Source organism: Arvicola amphibius, chromosome 6 (genome assembly GCF_903992535.2).
Source record: "Arvicola amphibius chromosome 6, mArvAmp1.2, whole genome shotgun sequence".
Classification (NCBI taxonomy): Eukaryota; Metazoa; Chordata; class Mammalia; order Rodentia; family Cricetidae; genus Arvicola; species Arvicola amphibius.
In genome coordinates, this window is record NC_052052.2 from 93,723,308 (window position 1) to 93,742,908 (window position 19,601).

Consider the following 19,601-nt stretch of genomic DNA (forward strand, 5'->3'; position numbering starts at 1 on the left):
GAGGAGGAGGAGGAGGGAGAGGAGAGAGGAGAGAGAGAGAGAGAGAGAGAGAGAGAGAGAGAGAGAGAGAGAGAGAGAGAGAGAGCGCAGAGGACTAGTTTCGCCAAAAATGAACTCTCCTCTCTCCCCCTCCTCTCTTTCACACTTCAGACTAAGAGGTGAAAAGGGTTGCTTCGTAGAGTTCACAAAGCCAGGTCCTTACCTACTTCGAATCTCTTGGAAAATATTCAAGCATACTACACTGCTCCTCTTCCATTAATGTCAAGAAGAGAACTGCGAAAGTAGCCTGAAATTTCTCCGCTTCTAGGAAGGGAATGTGATCAAAGGTGGCAAGAAAGGGTAACGGGATAAATGGGTCTGGTTAGGGTAGATTCCTATCCGGAAAAATGACTTCCAGGCAGTTAACTAGCTGGCCGATTGTAACGAAGATGGAAATGATCCCAAGCCTCCTCCACTCCTCTGCTTCACCCACACGTTCCCTCAGAGAGGAGAGGGTCGGAGGAACGTCGCCTCACTTAAGCCCATTCCCAAGGCTCCCAAAAACTGAGCTGGTAAGGGGGCGAGGAAGTGAGGCTGACAGCGGAGCGAAGGCGGGACTGTGGACCAGATGAAGCTGGCGCTGGGTGGTGGGAGGATCAGGATGGATGCAGGATGAGGTGTGGGACCAGGTTTGCCGGGCGTGGTTCAGGCTCACCCGCATTCTGCAGTGTTCTCGATTGTTCTGAGGTCTGGTCGCCTGCTCTGCCACCATCTGTACGAACCGGGTCCGGGCATTCTGGTACAGCTCGAACACTGGGAGAGAGGCAAGGTGGAGCAACCGACCACCCGGCGCCATCCTGTCGGGACGCCCGCCCACAGCTCCCTACCTTGCAGCACCTGGCGCTGGCTCATGGCGCCGCGCGTAGGGTCCACTCTCCGCGACCCCTTGGCCTCCTGCGGACTGCTCTGTGTACCCAAGCTCCGGGGCAACCGACCGGAACCGGAACGCAGCCGTCCCTTGGCAACGGTAGGGCCCGGGCGTGACGTCACAACCATGATGCAGGAAGGCAGAGGGAAGCCCTGGTACCCGGGGACCCACGTCGCGTTCCGTCTGGTGTCACTTCCCTGCTGACTGGGTACGGGGCGCAGGCGTCGGCCTAGAGGACGCTGTCGCACCACGCACCGAGAGCCGCAGGGTCCCCGACTGGACCCCGGACCGGGAGCTGGGGAATGGCCTCTCCCGACCCGATGTCGGTTCTGATAGATACGAGTCATCGGATCAATACAACAGTGGCTGCACAACCTCAAGTTACTCTGTGTTCCTCCTCCTGGCTCTCTTACCTACCTGACATTTCTGATTCCCGAATTCCTGGAGGGTCACAGGAACTGTGTGCATACACTAAATTACAATATATTAACAGCAATAACACCTAGAGAGTCTATGGAAAACAGAGAAGGGGGGAAATGATAAATATCCTATCCTGCAGTTTTCTAATTACTACCAAGTTTGCTGTCTCCTTATTTCAGTATGATTTTTAAAAAGAATTTCTTTCAATTCCTGGCGTCTTTTTCGCAGCTGAGTGACATTTCCCAAAAGAATCTTTACCTGGAAAGGACTACCTTACATCACAGTTCCTCGGCCTTTCTTCTTTACCATCATTAGTTCTAGCTACCTCCTTGAAAATTCTGCCCCAAATGTTTAAGTGACAGTTATCACTTTAAATATTTCTCTCTCTCTGAAACTACCATTTCACCAGGTGTCAAGTGGGCAGCGAGCCACAGCTCAGTCTAATGGTAGCAGACCGGAAATCCTTGATGTCTCTCCTCCTCACCAGGAGGAAGCACACACATCTCTGGCTTTCGCATTTGGAATCTTCCACAATCACTTTTAAAATCTCCTCTGAAGGAGTCTTGGTATTCATGTGGAATTCCCAGCGGGCTGGGAAATGGACTTACCTACCTGAGAAAGAAAGAAGTGTGGGAGTCTTCAGCTTCACGCTCCAGGGGCAGGTACAAGCCTGTGCTTCTTCCAGTTTCTGAAGCAGACGACACACCGTCCTTCCCCTTAACTCTAAAGCCTAGGCTCACAGTGGTCTTCTACATTCTTCCCAACAGGGCCTTTAAGGTAGCCGTGTCTGTTCCCACGTGGAGATGTAGAGGAAACCCTGACTGAATAATTCAAATTGCTAGTGAAATGTCCTAGTTTCATGTTTTCAGTTCCCTGTTGCATTTTGAAGAATAAAAAAAATCCCTTAAAACTAAAAGGCTTCCGTCTTTAAACAATTCAAACTCCTAAATTGCCTCGCCTTCCACTTTTAGTAGGTGCTTTGCTATGTATTTTCTACCTTAACATGGTTAGAGCTCAGTAACCTACGCATGGGATGCCACACAGTTTGAAAAGTTAAGTAGGAAAGGGTGTTTTAAACTGGGAAGCTTGTGTATGTCATGAACAATGCCCATGAATAGAATTTATTGTCCTAATGAAACACAGTATAGAATGCCTATTCCATATCTGAAGTTAGATGTATTGATGAAATTTCATCTTTTTTATCTAGTATTTTTCCCTAGTGTTATTAAAGTTCAGTGAAGAGATGTAACATAATGAAAGTGAAATTGTTGGTATTTTAAATATCAAATATAATGAAGAGATTACTGTAATTAAAAAGAAAGCCACTCTATATTTTTCTGACCCATTTTCAAGTTATTAACTTTAAAACAAAATGCTTCTCTGATTTACATAGTTAAATGAATGTCCCATGATCACATATAACCCTTTAGACTATTGGCAAAGTGAAGAACTTACTCAAAATTGTTACAAACTAAGGTTCTTATTATTAAAGCACCAGTTGCATTTATAGGTATAATCATGTGCTTGTCAAATAAAACTATTCATTTGACTGGGAATGAATAGCAACTTGAAACTGTTTCAATGAAGTTTGGAAGCTTTTGCTTCCTTTTGGAAAAAGCTAATTATACAATTTCAAAATCCTTATCCAAGTTATTTATAAAAATGAGACTTAAAACCAGTTTAAAATCTTGTTCCGTTTCTTCTTACAATCTCCTCTGAGAATCCACAAATATCTCACTGTTGTGGGACTGTATGCTACTACAAGCATAAAGCTTTGTTAATTTTAATACGGCTGCCTTTCCAGTTCCTAGCTGAATTTGAAAAGGTAAAGTCCTCTCTATACTAATCATACACTAACTTCCACCTTTTTTAGAAACCCTGTTGAGGTCTCTGAAGTGCCCCAGCTATTCCTCTCTTAAGCCTAACCAATACAATATCCTATGTGTGTTAGGCACTCTGCCTCTTAAGAGAATGTACCTGTCTTCCAGGACATAAAGTCTAGTAAGAGAAATTAATTCATGCTTCATGTAATGCAATCTCTATTAATCCAACAGTGTATGCCTACCCGATTTCAGGTGTAAAGTCACTCCAAATACTGTGTTTTGAGAGCAAGATGAGAGGGTTTGAGTAACGCAGGGAATGGCAAACTATCTGGAAACATTTAGATAAAGAAAAACTTCTTGTTAACAGGTTATTAAACTTGTTAGCAGAATATTATCTGGTTCTATATAGATATAAAATCTTTTCAATTCAAACATGTTAGTATTTTTCAAAGGTATTCAATTAGTAATTGGATGTGATTTTGTTGTCAACTTGTGAGACTTCAACATCCTTTTTGCCTACATTGCAGTTTAAATCACTGAAGTAGCCTGTCATATTTCCACACTTTAAGATAGAAGTGCTGTATTTTCCACGCGCACAGATCGGTGGGCTCCAGATGTCATTTATCATGATGAACGAAAGCAAACAGACTACCCGAGTTTAAGGTGGTACAACCCTTGTTTGAAGCAATAAGCATGAGGATCCTGCGTTTGGGTCTGAGCTGACCACCCAGTTGTACCAGCAAATTTGCCAGCAGAGCAAAAGAGCTGTGGATACTTCCCTATGAATCGGAAGACAGACATTTCTATGCAAGTGTGGCGGTTGTGTCTTCCTTGTGTTTGCCTTTTGCTTCTCACATCTTTTACCGTCGGCCTCATATGTCTTAAGGCTCTGTGGTTTTCAGGCCAGCAGTGTCGAGATGACAGTGACTATCCCACAGACCTAGATACTCCTAGACATGGCTTCTCTGGAAGTGTCTCAGGGGATGCAGCTCTCCCCCCAAAAAAGCTAGGGCAATGACTTCATTTCCCCCCACCCCACCCCAAAATAGCGGTGATTACTAAAAATCTAGGTTTTAAAGTAGGAGTCAAACAGTGTAATATGTCTCATGCTGTAACACGCAGAGCAAAAACAAATTATTGCTGCGTCGTGTGTGCATGTATGCATCTTACTACACTAGCCTTCTTAATTAAAAGTTGCTCACAAGCCAGCATGACTACAAAGAAAACTCTGAGCACTTTGTATTTAATACTACCACCACCATCTCGAGAACACCCTAAGTCTCACAAATTATATTGTTGGGCTTTTCTTAGAAATCATGTGGGGCTTTGCACTCCCGTGCTTAAAAAACTATTATTATTATTATTATTATTATTATTATTATTATTAATTACTGTACAAAAACACAAGAGAAAGGTGCTTCGTCTGGAGACGATCCCGGCGTCAGGGATGGAGCACAGGAGGCACACCGCACGGCTCGGATGCATAGTCCCCCCAGGTTAGGCAGTTGGTCCAGATTCGAGAGGGGGGTCCGCTGGAGGATCATTCTATGCCCCCGACGTGCTTGGGTTCCTGGAAAAGAGGGGCCTGCCCCCCGACAGGCCACGGCGTGCAGCGCTGGGCCGAGGGCAAGGCCCCGGCCTCCTTTATCCCAAAACTTTAGCCCGAAGTTTCTCCAGCTTCCAGGAGCGTCTTCGGGACCTCAGGTCCAGGAGAGAGCGGCAGCGTGGGGACTGGGGGCAAAATTGGTGCGACAACCCTTGAGGTCACGGGGACGGGGACGGGGACGCGCGGGCAGCAGGGCGGTGAGCGCGCGTGGCCCAGGAGGGAGGGCGCGCGCCTGCGGAGTGCGGAAGCGCCTCGCCGCGCACTCGGCCTCGCCCCGCGGCCTCGGGGCCCGGCTCCCCACTCTGCCCTCCGGCCAGCGCTCGGGCCTGGGAGTCGGCGGGGCTGAACTAGGCAAGGCCTCCCTCCTTCCGCCGGGGGCTCTACGCCCAGCCTCCCGCGCAGGAGTCACCCCTCGAGCCTCCCCGCGGCACGCCCGGCGAGGGAGCGCGGCCCACAACGCGGGCCAGGCCTCCGCCGAGCCAGCACGGAGCCCAGCGGCCAGGCTGCCGCCCGGGCGCAGCTCGGAGAACGCGAACGCCCCGCGGCGGCTAAGCTGCGCTTGCCGGGCAGGCCCTCCTCCCAGCCTGCTTCCCGAGTAGCGCGGGGAGAGTGGGGAAGGGCACCGGAACTGGACTGTGTGAGAACCCTGCGAGGTCCCCCAACAGCCAGCTCCCTCAGAGCCCGGGCGATCGCGGGGTCCCAGAGGCTGGGAAAGAACACAGCAGCTTATTTAGGGGAAAGGCGGAGGAGAGGAGTGGCGGAGCAGCTGCACCTCACTGCGCATGTGCGAGTTTCCAAAAAAAAATAAATAATAAATAATTTTTTAAAACTTTTGCGGTTCTGAGTAGTCCAAGCCAAAAATGGTCTTGTGGCAGTTGATTATTTCAGAAACTAATTAGCTTGTGCGCTGACTCTGAAAGTCCCTGCAAAAGTACAGAAAAGGTTTGCGAGGTTTCTGAAGCCTTTGTAGTAAAAATAGTTTGTCACTTGTTTATCAGCTCTTCAGGTCCGTTCCTCTAAGAGAAATGGGCAGAGCGGACAGCGAACACCGCTGAAAAGTAGAGTGAATTCAAGGACCCTGGAGCACTACATATTATTCCTACCGGAGAACATGCTTGCGCTATCATGAATTATTGTTTCAGAAGTAAGATGAATATTCTAAACTTGAATTATTTAAATTTACTTCCTATTCTATTAACCCATATTTAATTTTATACTGAAGAGCAACGTTCTCATACAAATAACACAAAAGATAGTTCCCATGAAGAAAATATGATTACCTTCCCATTGATGAGAAAAATGTAGTCTTAACTGTAAAGGAATGCTTTTCTGTTCTGGAAGCCTTGTTATTCGGGGTGAAAACAATATGGAACTGCTTATCGTTTTATTTACCAAAGCAAGGGTATAAAAGTTCCAAATAATTTCAGCATTTTTATGGACATATCCAAATAGAAACAGCTGACAAAATCTTGGTGTTACAAGGATGTGTGATGCCCAGTGTGGAGAGAATTTCCTAACACAACAGGATAGAAAGCATTGGGTTTTATTTTAAATGTGGTGCCCCTGTGATGCTACAATTGTAGGGCAGAAGCTCCAGAAAGAAGAGAGGCAAGTAACTGGCACCACTGCGTCTGGGAAGGGTACCCAGACCCATGGCAAGACCAAGATAACACAGTAACTTGGAGCTCTAGTTCCACCTTTGAGTTTCAGAAAGACTCCGTGTACTATTCTAAAGTTCCTGAAAGTGCGTTTCCCTGAGCCTAGATGAAAGGTTCGCCCGATTATCCAGTGTGGGTTACTTTATTGCAATGGATTTCTACAAATGTGTTTTCCGAAGTGGTGGAGGCACACTAACAAATGAAGTTTTGGATCAGAATGATCATTGGTAAAAACAAGCAGGTTCCATTGAATCTGGTCAGCCTCTTTCTCCTTAGGATGGGGGGTGGGGGGGGGGAAGATGAGTTTGAAGAAAAACCCAAGTGAAAATAGTTTAGAAAATTGTCACGAGGAGTAGATGGAAACAGCTGGCAAACACATTTCTCAAGCTTCCCCGACCGAGTTCTTCAGTTACAGTGGAGGGAACAAACTGTAATGAATCGTGTTCAATAGCAAAAGTTACTCTCCCATGAGCTAATTACTGATAACACTAATTTGTCTGATTCCTGAACAGTTAAAAGTGTATCACTGCATCTTCCCATAGTGACACGTTCCCTCCCGACGGTGGGAATAGTGTGCTTGCTGAACATAGGAGTTTTGTTAAGAAAGCTGGAAGTCAAAATCTGAGTGTGGCAAGAGTCTATAGCAATGTGAACTGCTCCGGTTTTTTTTCTTTCTTTCTTTTTCTTTTCTGAGGTCGTTTGTACATTGCATGATGGAAATGGCATGGTTGTCAGACCTAATTGGTTGGGTTTTGGAGTTCTCATACAAGTTCTACAGGCCTTAAGGGTGTAACCTCAAGCGCAGCAGTGTTCCAGGTTTTCAGTTAAATAAAACAATAAAATCCATCATTATTCAAAGTCAAAAGCAAGATTCACATGAATATGAAAGCACTTTGATCTATCCTTCGGTTCACTGAATGGAGGGCCAGTTGTAATGAAAGGGAGCTATCTGTCTAAGTTGGCCAAAGGAAGGTTGTTGGCACTTTCCTTTTCTTGAAAGAAGGTAGGAAGAAGAAACGGCCCCACAGCCTCGCCCTCCTGTGTTTAAGGTGCTAGCCAGAGTGGCCGGTGAAATACAGGGTCAGGCTGCCTCTAGGAAGTGGGGGGGGGGGCGGAACGCTCTTGACATTTTGTAAAGCTTGAATGGGAACTACTTTTAATAGCATTTCTATGATATTTTAATATATTTATCATCGTGTGTGATAAAGACATTTAAGCATTCATCAGTATAACGTAACGTTTAGTGCATAGGCATTTCAAAGTGCCCAGTCTAGTAGAAATCAGTACTAGCCCTTTGAGCATTATCATAAACTGTAGAGACAGTTGGTGAGTGTCTGTCATATGTACTTGAAAGTATGAAAAGCAATTTAAAATCCCATTCATAGCCAATTTTACTTAAGCAAATTCAGACATTTTAGGTGAGAAAGGAAAACAATGTTACAAATTCTTACCCTTACAGAGCATCCAGAAACACTTTGACAGATGTTTTTAATATACAACCCCACAGATTTGAAATATAATTAAGTTAAAATATGTGTGGATGAGGGTGTCTGGTTAATGCCACTAACTGCGAAAATGCCTTGAAACTTTTCACTGAGTCACTAAACACAGTCAAGATTGTGCTCTAACACTAAGTTTTTGTTTTCTACTAAGGCTAGTTAGTTCCTCTGCAAATCCGACAAATATTTGTTGAGTTATAAAAAAGATTCCGGAGCATACAAAGGTAAATAAGACAGGTGTTTGTCCCCTCCCTCTCCCAGAATTCTCAGCTTAGAAATGTCAGCTCATTTGCGACTTAGGTGAAATTTCAAACCACAAAACCACTTCAGTTAAATGTAATAAATACTTAAGGCCAGGGCAAGTATTGAGACCCAAAGAAATCTGGCAATGTGCAGTTGTATAATAGTAGTTAAATAAAACACTTAGCAGGATACTTTAAAGACTTTTCCTCAGTAATACCTGTGGTGAATTTTTTGTTTTCAAAAGTTTAGTATCCTAGAAACACATCCACGCACACACATGTGGAGGGGGGGCGATACTTCTTGTTAATCACTGCAACTCCTCGGTCTACACCGACTAAGCGGCCGTGGGTCCTCAAATGAACTCTGGTGGAGGTGAGGTCCTCTATCCACTTAATAAATAACAGGACCAAGAACCTGCCTACAGTGGGTTTGAGCCAACGCAAGTGATTAAATATTCGTGGTACACAAAGAGGGAAAACCAGAGGTGTGTTTATGCGTGTGGGAAAGCCACCTCTAACCAAGAGGCAATACAGTGAGCTCGGCTTTGTGTCGTGTTGCTAGGTCGTGACTATCTTGGTGTTGCTTTCTTTGACACCAACTCTTGTTCCAATTAACTGGCCCCTTGTAAAGGGGTTTTGACTTAAGTCGGAGAAGAGGGCTCCTATAGCCTGTGCTCGGGAAACGCTCGCAACTCCAAGGTGTGGGTTCCACACTCTGCACTGCAGTGTGCGCCGGCTGCCGCCCCCATTGTCTGCTATGGGGGCTGGCGAAGCCCCGACTCTGGCTAGCCCAGCCCAGGAGGCTGCCGGGAAAAAGAATGAGGTCGCGGGGTGGGGAAGAGAGCTGTCACCAAAAGCCACCCTAGATCCAAATGCTCAGTCCTGAGGCGGCAGTCCGAGGAGGCTGCGGCGGGTCCCGCGCGCCTGCGGCGACGGTCCGGGCTGCGAAACGCCGTCGTGTGGTTGCTACTGGCAACCGAGCCTCCGCCGAGCGCAGCCAGCCGGCCGCCGCAAGGAAGGTGGCCAGGGAAGCGGCTATGGCGCCCACAGGACGGTCCTCCCCACCAGCTCCCCGAGGCCCTCCGCCCCCATGAGCGCAGCTGTGCTCGGCCGGGAACCGGAGGCCTCTGGCTCGTCGGCGGCGCAGCCCTGCAAGCCTCAAAATCCTGGCGCCTCAAATCCTGTTGTGAAAGCAACCATGGCAGGCTGGACTCGAAGCCAGGAGGCCTGTGAAAGCCAGCGGATCGCCGAGCTCCCGCCCGGGTGTCCGCACCTCTGTTGGTGGCATGGCCTTGCGGCCAAGCCCCGCCAGGCTCCGGGTGGCGCGCGGGTCGGCCTTTGTTCTCCACTCGGTGGCCGACTCTCGCCGTGGGGGTCTGAATGTCGACCCCCGAGGCCGCGCCGCACGGGAGAGGGAGTGGGAGGACCGGCTGGCTGCACCGAGGGCTGTGACTCCCGATCTGCGTCACCCCGGGTCGCCAGTCGTCTTTCCCCGCAGGGCTGGTCGCATTTCACCCTTCTCACGCCTCGGAGGTGTGAGGCGGGAGAGCCGGGAGGAGAAATGGCAGGGCCCATGACACCTTCCTACGAACGGAGAAATAAGATCTTCCGTGTGCTGGCGAGGGCCAGTGCTGGGTACAAAGGTCCGAAGGAAGGGGTCTCCCCGCCCCCTAACCCCCCAGGCCAGGCAGGGCCTTCCCCGTGGCAAAGAGGAAAGCTGGAGGAGAGGATTTGCATTCGCTAAACGCAGGGGGGATGTGGATTTTATTTTTAAGAGCAGGCCACGTGGGCGAGCAGTTGTGGACGGTTCCCCACAGCGTGCAACAGAAATGCCGAACTCCGTCACCAAATGGCGGTTCCTGCTGCACTGAGAGGGGATTGGCCAGCCCGCGTCGCCCGTGGCAGGCCACTTTCACTTCCCTGTGGTCACAGAGGCGCTGGCGCCTTCACGCCCCGGCGTCCCCGCGCTCCTGGCCGCACGACCACTTGGGGGAGGGCGACCACCGTTGGGCGATCCTTCGCCCCGCACCACCGCTGCCCGCTCCCATCCGGGGCGAACACTGCGGGAGTCTGGCGCGCTCCGAAGATAGCGAGCTCTTCTCCTCCCTCCCGGTCACCTGCGGGGACCTCGGCAGCTTCGCGTTTGCCGGGAGCTCAGCTTCCCACCATGCCACCAAAACCGGACTGCAAGCTGCAAGGACAGCTCCTTGGTGGAAAGGGGAAAGGGCGCTGGGACAGAAGCGAGCGGGGAGGAGGAGGACAAAGAAGCGATTATCATGCAACCTCGGGTGAAGCCGCGTCCACGCGGGACTCGGCTCTGCGGCTCGGCCTCGCGCCTCGGTTTACCGCGCGCTGCCGGGGATTGGACGGCCTCAGAGAAGGAGCCTTGTCCGCAGGCTGCAGCCCGGCAGTGGCCGCAGCCTGGCAGTGGCCGCCTCTCGCCCCCGGGCTCCGCTTCTGCAAGCCTGTAGAGTCCATCGGCCTCCGAGGCCCGGTGGGGCCTGACAACCTCGCTTTTAAATTTGGCGGGAGCGGCGTCCGCGGTGCGGAGGGCGGCGCGAGGCGAGCGGCGCACGCGCAAAATGGCCTCCCGGTTCCTCGCGGCCTGTGCTCGCGCGGGGAGAGGCGGAGCGCGCGGCGCGGCGCGGCTCAGACCTGGAGCGCGTGCTGCTGCTCACGGGTAAAACTGAGAGGAGGACGAGGACGCTTTCTCCTAACCTGCTTCTGACCAGGAAGGCAGCTCTGCCGTCCAAGCGTGGTTATTTCCTCAGGTGTCCCGCTCCTTCCCACCCCGCACTGGAAACTTTCATTATTATTATTATTAAACAGGTGCGCCAACCCAGACAATCACCCTGGTCACCGGCTTTATTCTCCCCAACAGTTGGCCTTTGTTGGAATATCTTCCCTAGTTTCTGGGTCGTTTGGACGGAAGATTCAATATGCAGCACTCAATTTTTGACGCGTTCCCCTCTTATCGTGGTCCAAAGCTTTCTAAGTCAAGTCGCTCCTGTCACCTTGGGTTCTAGCTGATAAGGAACAGACTTGGAGAGCTTCCAACCTGCCTGAACCTTGAAATCACGTACATTTTGAAGTTGGGGTTTTATGACGGCTCCAGATTGATAGCAAGCAGGGATATTTTTATTGACATGTAGGTGACCAAGGGAACACCAGTTTTTTTAAGTTCTTCTGATAATCTCCGGAAGTACTATTTTTATGGCGAGAACCAGAGAAAAGGTAATTCCACTCAAGTTTTTATTGAGTGCTTTACTATTCCTTCAAAGGGCTCAATAAGATTTCGGGATGAGTTTTCCACCTAAACATTTAAGAAAACCTGTAAGGTCCCTGGAATGATAAATGACTTCTGGCGTCGTCGTCTTGGTGAAGGCGGTTATAGAGAGGTTCTTCGTGTGACAAAGACCTCCAGAAATTACATACTAAGAAAAAGAAACTGATGCAATAAAGGAAATCCGTTTAAGGAACCAAAAGAAAAAAAAACGTTTTAAAAATTAACTGCGGAAACAGGAAACACTAGACTGTGTAAACATTTTTCTGAGACTTTCATAATCAAAGCTGGGTGATCTTGAGATTTGCAGGGCGATTATCTGGCTCAAGGATTCCGCGGGACTGTGTCGAATGTGTGATAACTTGTTTCTCTTCCTTGTCCCATTTGTATTCACGGGATATTTTTGGAGGGCTGTTGTTTCAGGAGTCGGGATTTTTTTTTAGGTCGTTTTGGAAACAGCCACCTGTTGTACTGTTGCTTTTATATAGGAAGAGACTTCCTTAAGAGGCATATATGTATCTAAGTCAAGAGCTTTAAATGAAGAGTGGGCGGTCTGTGCTCCCATTCTTTTAGGTGTCTTAAAGGGATATGCAATTTTTGAGAAGGTTTTTGTGTGGTGGTAGATGTACTGATCTAACATGATGGAAGTCCTGTTATTTTAAATGTAATTTGATTAAGAGCTTTTTGTTAGTTTCAATCTCATGTAAGCATCATCTGAACTTCTGTCATTCCTGGTTCGATGGGAGGAAAGGTGTATACTAAACCTTTAGAGTACAAAGAGAAAAGCAAAACAACTTCCTTCACCCCAGGATGCTGAGTTTTTGGTGCAGAGTGCTTCTGAATCCTATTCCATCTAAACGCTACAGAATACATAAAAAGATCATACATCTTCATTTCTTGCTGATCTGTGCAAGAAGTTCATGTGAGTATTTAAGTTCCTGTTATAGGCTTCAGAAGAAAAAACCTTGTTTTTGATTGGCCCACACAAATATTAGTGTAATGAAAGACATCATTGGTAGTTTGATTTCAAAGCTTGGGGAAGTAGAAAAAGATGAAGGAAAGGTCCCAGCAGTTTGCTCGTTGTGTTTTACTTCCTGAGAAACTACCTTTCCGAACAGACGCCTATGGAAATGTAGCAATGTGCTTAACTAGTTAAGTCAACTGAAGGGCAACCCTTTTCTACTCTGCAATTAACGGCCGGCAATTTAGGAGATAGAAAGTACTTGGAAAGTGTTATGCATGTGTAAAGCAAGATAGATCACTATTTACACAACAGCAGCAGGGCCCCTTTTCTTTGTCTACCTTTAAGCTAAGTCTCTGTGGGATCAATTTAGGCGTTTTCTGTAGACCACTTGGTTAACTTTGTATTCTAGGATTCTAGAACACACGGGATTAAAAGTCAAACTTTAAAATCAACTGTATCGTGTACCCTAATTTGGTAAATTACAAAGTTAGGAGATTCAATAGATTTCACTTTCTTAAGGTGAGGGTTTTTAAAGTGGTAACTTGGCAAAGGTTTTAAATCTCAATGTTAAGAGCAATAATGACTAGTCATTTAAGAAGCAAACCACGATTCATCTTTCTGTTGTTTTATTAAAAGACAATTTTTGACTGAAATATCTTTTAAGCTTAAGCAATTTTCAAATTGAGTAAGGGTAAAAAGCCTCTTCCCAGATACAATAAATGGAAGTGTTTTCAAGTATGGTGACACACTGCTGTGTAAGCCTTAAGTGCCTCTGACATTTTAACAAGCAGTTTCAGAAATAAGTCCATCATAGAGGGTGAGATGTCTTCTGTCCTGGATAATATCATGAAAACCTTGAGAAAAGCCTAGAAAAATGAGTTAAATTCACCAAAAATTGGCAAACATTGGTAACTTTTGCTTCAAAGGTTGTAAATAAACAGATACATCTTTCATTGGGCTTTCAAGCAATATACAACAAAGCATTTACTTAGCAACATCATTTGAAGACAACAATGTATTCTCCTTAGGCTTTAGCTCTTGTAATCCACTACAGGGTTCCCAAAACTTATGCACATTGTGCTTTTCATAGCATTTTTTTCATAAAAGATCATAGCTATTTTCTAAATGAATATCTTTTATTGAATTTTCCAATTAAAAATGAAATTTAATTTTACATCTATAATTAGAAACAACACACACAATAGGACTGTACAAATTTAGGTCAAAATAAAAATATATGTATTTTGTGGCTTCATAAAACATCATTTACTGAATCTTTAAAGAAAGCAGAAGTAACAGCAATATATGTAAAAGTAATGACTTAATGGCTATAAGCAAGACAAAGCAATAGAATTGTGCTTCTTTCGCAGACTGGAGACAATGAAATGCTTAGCTACAGTTTCCCACACAAACATGAAACAATATTCATATAGAATAAACATCCTCACAAACAACTGAAAGATGATGAACACACACTAAGTTCGACCAAAGCAAAACAGAATTGGTAGGGTCATTCATATTTTAAATTCAACATGTTGCTCTATTTAAAAATACCTGTAGATAAACTCATAATAAATTGCTCTATATTTCCAGGACAATACAGAAAAGGCAGATTCCCTTAACTATGCAAAACAACTCTTAAATGGTGAAATTATTATTATGCCACATACACTAAAATCATTGCAGGATAAAATGCTTTCCTTCAGCAATTAGCTTGTTGACTTAAAAATCTATTTAGAATTCCAGTGATAATGGTATTTAAAAACACAATTCTATTTCAACCAATGGAAAATTAAGACACTATTTCCATTTGCCTTGGTTAAAATTTTTCTTTACTGCAACATAATTTTGAAAGTATTATTGGAGAAAGCCAGAACTATGATGATCTGCCATTTGCTTCTAAGTGGAAAAGATTTGAAACTAGTAATCAGCATTAAAAACAGATTCTGTGCTGGTGATAAGTATAGCCTCAACACAGGGTGCACGATGGGTAACTGCAAAGGTCGAACCAGTTTGGAGAAGTTTAACAGCTGTTTTTGAGTGCATGAAACACAATATTTTTATAGTATTTATAAATATATCATACAATACTGTTTCCTGTTATGTCATATACCAATATGACATTGTACAACAAGCATAATGCCATCTGATTCTTACAAAAGCGAATCATTTAAACAAGTTAGTAAAATAAACGGTAGTACCCGCTTTTTAGGCATACAGATTGTAAAACTGAAGTTTCCTTTGATCATTTGCGTAGCAACAGAGAAGTAAAAATCAAACAGGAATTAAAATGGCTAAATATGCAAGAAATTGTTATTCACAGTGACATGGCTACATAGAATGCATTATTCTATGCTTATTCTTTCCATTTGTTGAATTTCAAGATAAAAAGCACTTGTTTTCTACAGGTTCACAAAACAGCATAATAACAAGAACAATCAAAGAGAATGTAATGTAGGCATTAGTTGGGATTAACAAACTATGGCCAATGCTTCTACTCACTGCAGCACATTTCCAAATCCCAACAATGGCACCAGAAACCATTCCACATCTTTCCTAACACAAGAAAATCTTGCCTGCCTTCTCAAAACCCAATTCTTTACAGAAAGAATCTTTCTTTCAATTAACCATCCATATGGTGAGATCACATCTAGTTCATCTCTTATGGCCAAAATTTAATGTCACTACAAAAGAAAGCAAATGGACAATAGTCACATGTATTAGCATCTATAAAGCTGTAATGGATGAAGGTATCTAAATCAGCTGGCTGAAAAATCTTTCTTTAACAGTCTCAGGATTCAACCAGATGAATAGTTGCTGATGAACCCATTTATTGATGATTTTCGAGGTCTACTGGCAAAGGAAGATTGGTGATCCCACTTGGGGCTGTTGCTGGTTCCATTCATGGTACTGGAAAATGTGAGGGAACCTGTGGGTGAGGAGACTTGCACTGAGAGTACTGGGGCTGGGCAAACAGGAAGAGGTGGAGGGAATACCTCCGGCTGGGCTGCTGGCCTTGTCACTCCCAGAGTCACTTTCCAGCTCTCCAGCATTGGTCAGTCCATCTCGCTGGTGACTCATCTTCATTCTTTTACAAGTTGGTCGAACTCTGTATTTCAAAGGAAGTGGGCCATTCTACAAAGTTAAAAGGAAAAAGAACTATCACTCTCAATTCTTTACATGAATTTGGCCAACATGAGCTAAGGGTAGAGAGCTACTTACTCTTCTCCAGGTATAAATATAGGCAATGTCCATTAGTGTATAGTAATCCTTTAAAGGTTCCTCTTCATACATGACATCAATCTATTGAAGTATATTTCAGGTATTCAGTGACAAAAAGATAAACTCTAAATATAATCCAAAATGTTTTTAAAAGCATCTTTACCAGCTATTTTAAGAGATATCTTAAGCTCTGCCACCTAATTTAAGGTTTTTGTATTGCTTTTTAAGGTGCAGAACCAAAAATTGAAAAATGTAAGAATCTACATGAGATGCATGAGGTGGGTACCTGGAAAGGTTAGGTATGTCCATTTTACTCCCTGAGAAACTTCCTCAAGTGCATGACAGTCATTGCTGCTGGGCATCGTAAGTATCTTTTATCATTCACCTAGAAGCACATTACAAAAATAATTTTCTTCCAATTCCTAACCTTCAGTTAAAAATAAGTTTGAATTGCCTTAATATGATAAAGGTACTAATATCCACACCAAAATGCAACAAAACTCTCAACTAGATATAATTTGAATTTACTATTAAAAATACTAATCAACAAATTTCCAACACTATTTGGCCATTTAACAGCATCATCCCATGACTCCCGAGTATTGTAAAGGACAACATAAATGGAGACCCAAAGGCCCGTGTGTTGTTGTAATGTGGACATACCTCCTTCCTTAGACTTCTCTTTGTTTACCTTCCGATCTGACCTAAGAGACAGACAGGGACTGGTGAGACAGAGAGTCTATAACTGCACTATCCATGGACACACATTTCCGGAGACTTACCTGCTCTGATCAAAGAATTCAATGACAAGTGATTATCTCATCATCAGTTATAATTCGCTTATCTCATCTGCAACCTCTCCTCTGTCTTCATTAGAGCCATTGAAGCTATAAAGATATTTTGAAATTTGATTTTTTACAAAACTGAGTATTTTGTATATAAGAAGATAGAAAGGGTAATTTGAGTAGACACAATAAATTCTTAACTAAATTTTCCTTCCCCAAATAAAATATCTCTTGTCCCACCAAAGTTTACCATCAGCTGAAGGATATGAGCTGCATAAAAATCCCCTTCTTCTCTTCATTTCATCTGAAAGGCGTGGGAAGGGGAATTATAGAAATTTGGTACAACAGGTAAACCAACATTTTTTTTTAAATTTTATTAATCAAGTTACTCACTTTTGAAAAAGCCCTGTGAACTAGTTTGTATACAATATCTTGAAAGAGTTTTATCTGACCTGAAAAAGAGTAAGAATCAAATTATATGGCAAAACTAGAAATGTTCTTAAGCTTTTGGTATTTTTGTGCTGTGGTTATTTTACTGACTGTGATACAGTGCAAAAGAACACTGGTAAGGAAACAGTGAGGTGCTGTAGTAGTTCTTCACACCCACTGAGTCAAAGGAAGCTGCCTGTCATGTAACTAAGAACACAGAAAGGAATATGGGAACATTAGAAAATTATCCTTGTCCATCATTAAAGGCAATGCACAAAACAGGGAAACTAGTTTTAAAGGGCAGAAAATACACCTTAAAACACTGGAATAATACTGAGCTTTGTCTAAACATAGTCTTCATTAAGATGGCAAGAAATGAAAGTCCTCTCTCCCAGAAAGAACACTATCAGATTAAGACTCAAGAATAAATTTCCTTCCCTGCTTGTGAATTATGCAATTCTAGTAACCATTACCACCAAGAAATGTCAGCGTTTTCTTACCTTATATTCAGTAGTGGTCTAGTTTTGTGAACTTGTACATCACAGATAGGACAATATTTGCTGTCTCCAAGTAACGCACAATACATCGTTTTACAGACTAGAAAGAACATAGAAAATTTTTTGTAGGTGTGGAAAGTAAAGGTTTCAAGCATTAATAGTTATCAGAACTGAAAATTCAAGGATGGGAAATGACAAAGGTATTTCTCAAAGTAATAAAAAAGTAAAACCAATGAATACCCTGAACACTACATACTGCCTAATTGTGACAAACCAGCAACAAATCACTACATGTAAGAGCAAGAAAACCCCACACCTGGTGCTAACATTTCCAAGGAATGTGGGAATAGTTGCTAGTTTATCCATCCAGAATGGGCTGTGAACTCTACAGCCACAAGAAGGCTAACGTGTACTTACAGGAACTGTAGACTTCTATTATGTAGTGGCATCAATGAAGTATCCTCCACAAAGTACACACATTAGGTGGGGATTTAGCTCAGTGATCTTGATTCTGGTTGTCGATGCATTTCTGCTTGATAAAAGATCCCTGCAAGACACAAAAATATTGACTATAATTCAAAGAAAGAGACTCAAGATGATCTCCACAACTCTTAAGTAACTGTATACCCTAAAGCTGGGTAGTTCATAAAATTTGTTTAACACTGTACAGCTGGACTCTCCAAACGTTTTCCACAGAAGGAATTTACTAATGAGATCAGAATAACCTCCACCGAAATGGTGTAAAAGGATCCAACTAAATTTACTTCTGGCCTCTCAGGTCATTCCGGGAGCGAGATGAAAAGGTCTGGGATGGGGGCGGGGAGCTGGGTGGATTCAGGTCTCTTTCTTCCATCTGTCCTCCAACTCCTCAGACACCACGACTCTTCAGACACCATGCAGTCCCCGCATATATTTACAAGTCACCGGGGCTTGATCTAAGTCTCCGAATTTACTGTGAAATTTCCTGCAGGTCCTTCAGTCAAAAACTTCGGGATTCTTCAAACAACCAGAACCTGGCAGGGCTCAGGCCCCACAAAGAGAAAGCACTCGGTGCTGCCTCCTGCATCCCCTGGCATTTCCGGACTGGGTGCCGGACTGGGTGCCTAGAACAGAAGCACCTCGTGGGCCTCTCTGAGGCCCTGGGCGCTGCGGACACCCCCGGGACTGTGAGGGCGGATCCCGAGGTGCCCCCGGGCTAGGTCTTGCTCAGCCGGATTCGGAACTCGCCTCTGTTGGAGTTTCCATAGCAACTTACACTTACACTTGGCATCCGGCCACCGCTGCAACTCCTGCGAGGAGCTGGCCAAGCCAAGCCTCTGCGGGGAGTGCGGGCAGGCGGGGCGGGGGGAGGGGCGGGGTGGGTCGTAGGGTGCGGATCTTCGGTCTGACCGCCAACGCAGAATCCAAGCCCCAAAGAGAGTGCATCCGGTCATTCCATGACACTCTCCGGATCTCTTCCACATCCATTGGGAGGGAAAGAGCTACTTTCTTATCTTGCCGTTTTTTTTTTTTCAGTCTGTCCTGTTAGCAATCACTCGTCAGAAATTTCACTTAGAGATCTATTTGAAAATTGCCAATTGTGCACTAGCTCCAACCCGACAAGACTGGAGTTGCCGAGGCGTTTATTGAACTTGAACCTCTAAGGCTCCCTTCTCTAATAAGTCCTCCAGTAGATCAGACGAGCCATGCAAAGTTTTTGGAAGGGCTATAAATCCTGAAATCTGTTTTACAAGACGAGGAGGGAACAAACCTCTGTTGCATAAAACACCCTGGAGGCAAGAAAAACTACTTTAGTGGGTGGGATAGTGACAACATGTAAAAAAGCCACGTGACCAGCCCATTCCCAAAGCTAAATGCCAGAGTAAGACTGGAAGGGAAAAACAAATGCTATTTTCTCACCTAACTTCCATACAATACTCACAAAATGAAATGGTAATCCCAACAGATACATTTTAGAAAACTCACATTGAGAACTGTCAGCAACGCCATAGCAGAAAGTAATCGGGAAGTCAATTCCCCAGTGTACTGCTGTGGGACTAGCTCCAATTACTACCCTTTCATTCATTGCAGACTTCTAACCAAGGCTGACCTTTCTACACCTTGGCTGGAATCTACAGCCTCAAGCCTCTGTATTGGAAATCTAGGAACTTGCATAATTTGTGGAAATGCAATGGGGCTTAATTTTAAGGAAATTCTTTAATACAGATGAGGAAAATAACAAGCTGCATACCCCAATGGCTGGAACTAACAGGAGTACCTAAAAGAT

At 44.7% G+C, this 19,601-nt stretch overlaps 2 protein-coding genes across 2 annotated transcripts in view; both read right to left on the reverse strand.

Moving 5' to 3' along the window:
* Spag6 (sperm associated antigen 6) overlaps positions 1 to 964 on the reverse strand; it is a 57,310-nt gene extending 56,346 nt beyond the window's left edge. The window contains 3 exon segments of the mRNA XM_038334944.1: positions 695 to 716; positions 719 to 792; positions 867 to 964. Of these exon segments, the coding sequence (XP_038190872.1) occupies positions 695 to 716; positions 719 to 792; positions 867 to 891 (121 nt within the window). The 5' untranslated portion in view covers positions 892 to 964.
* A 12,047-nt stretch (positions 965 to 13,011) lies between these two features.
* Bmi1 (BMI1 proto-oncogene, polycomb ring finger) lies at positions 13,012 to 19,400 on the reverse strand. Its single transcript, XM_042055319.1, is given in 13 exon segments — positions 13,012 to 15,317; positions 15,319 to 15,537; positions 15,625 to 15,705; positions 15,911 to 16,011; positions 16,291 to 16,328; positions 16,407 to 16,439; positions 16,441 to 16,468; positions 16,471 to 16,511; positions 17,339 to 17,435; positions 17,753 to 17,773; positions 17,776 to 17,856; positions 17,859 to 17,882; positions 19,301 to 19,400. Coding segments are annotated over 13 exon segments (981 nt in total). The 3' UTR covers positions 13,012 to 15,200.
* Between the last annotated feature and the right edge of the window lie 201 nt (positions 19,401 to 19,601).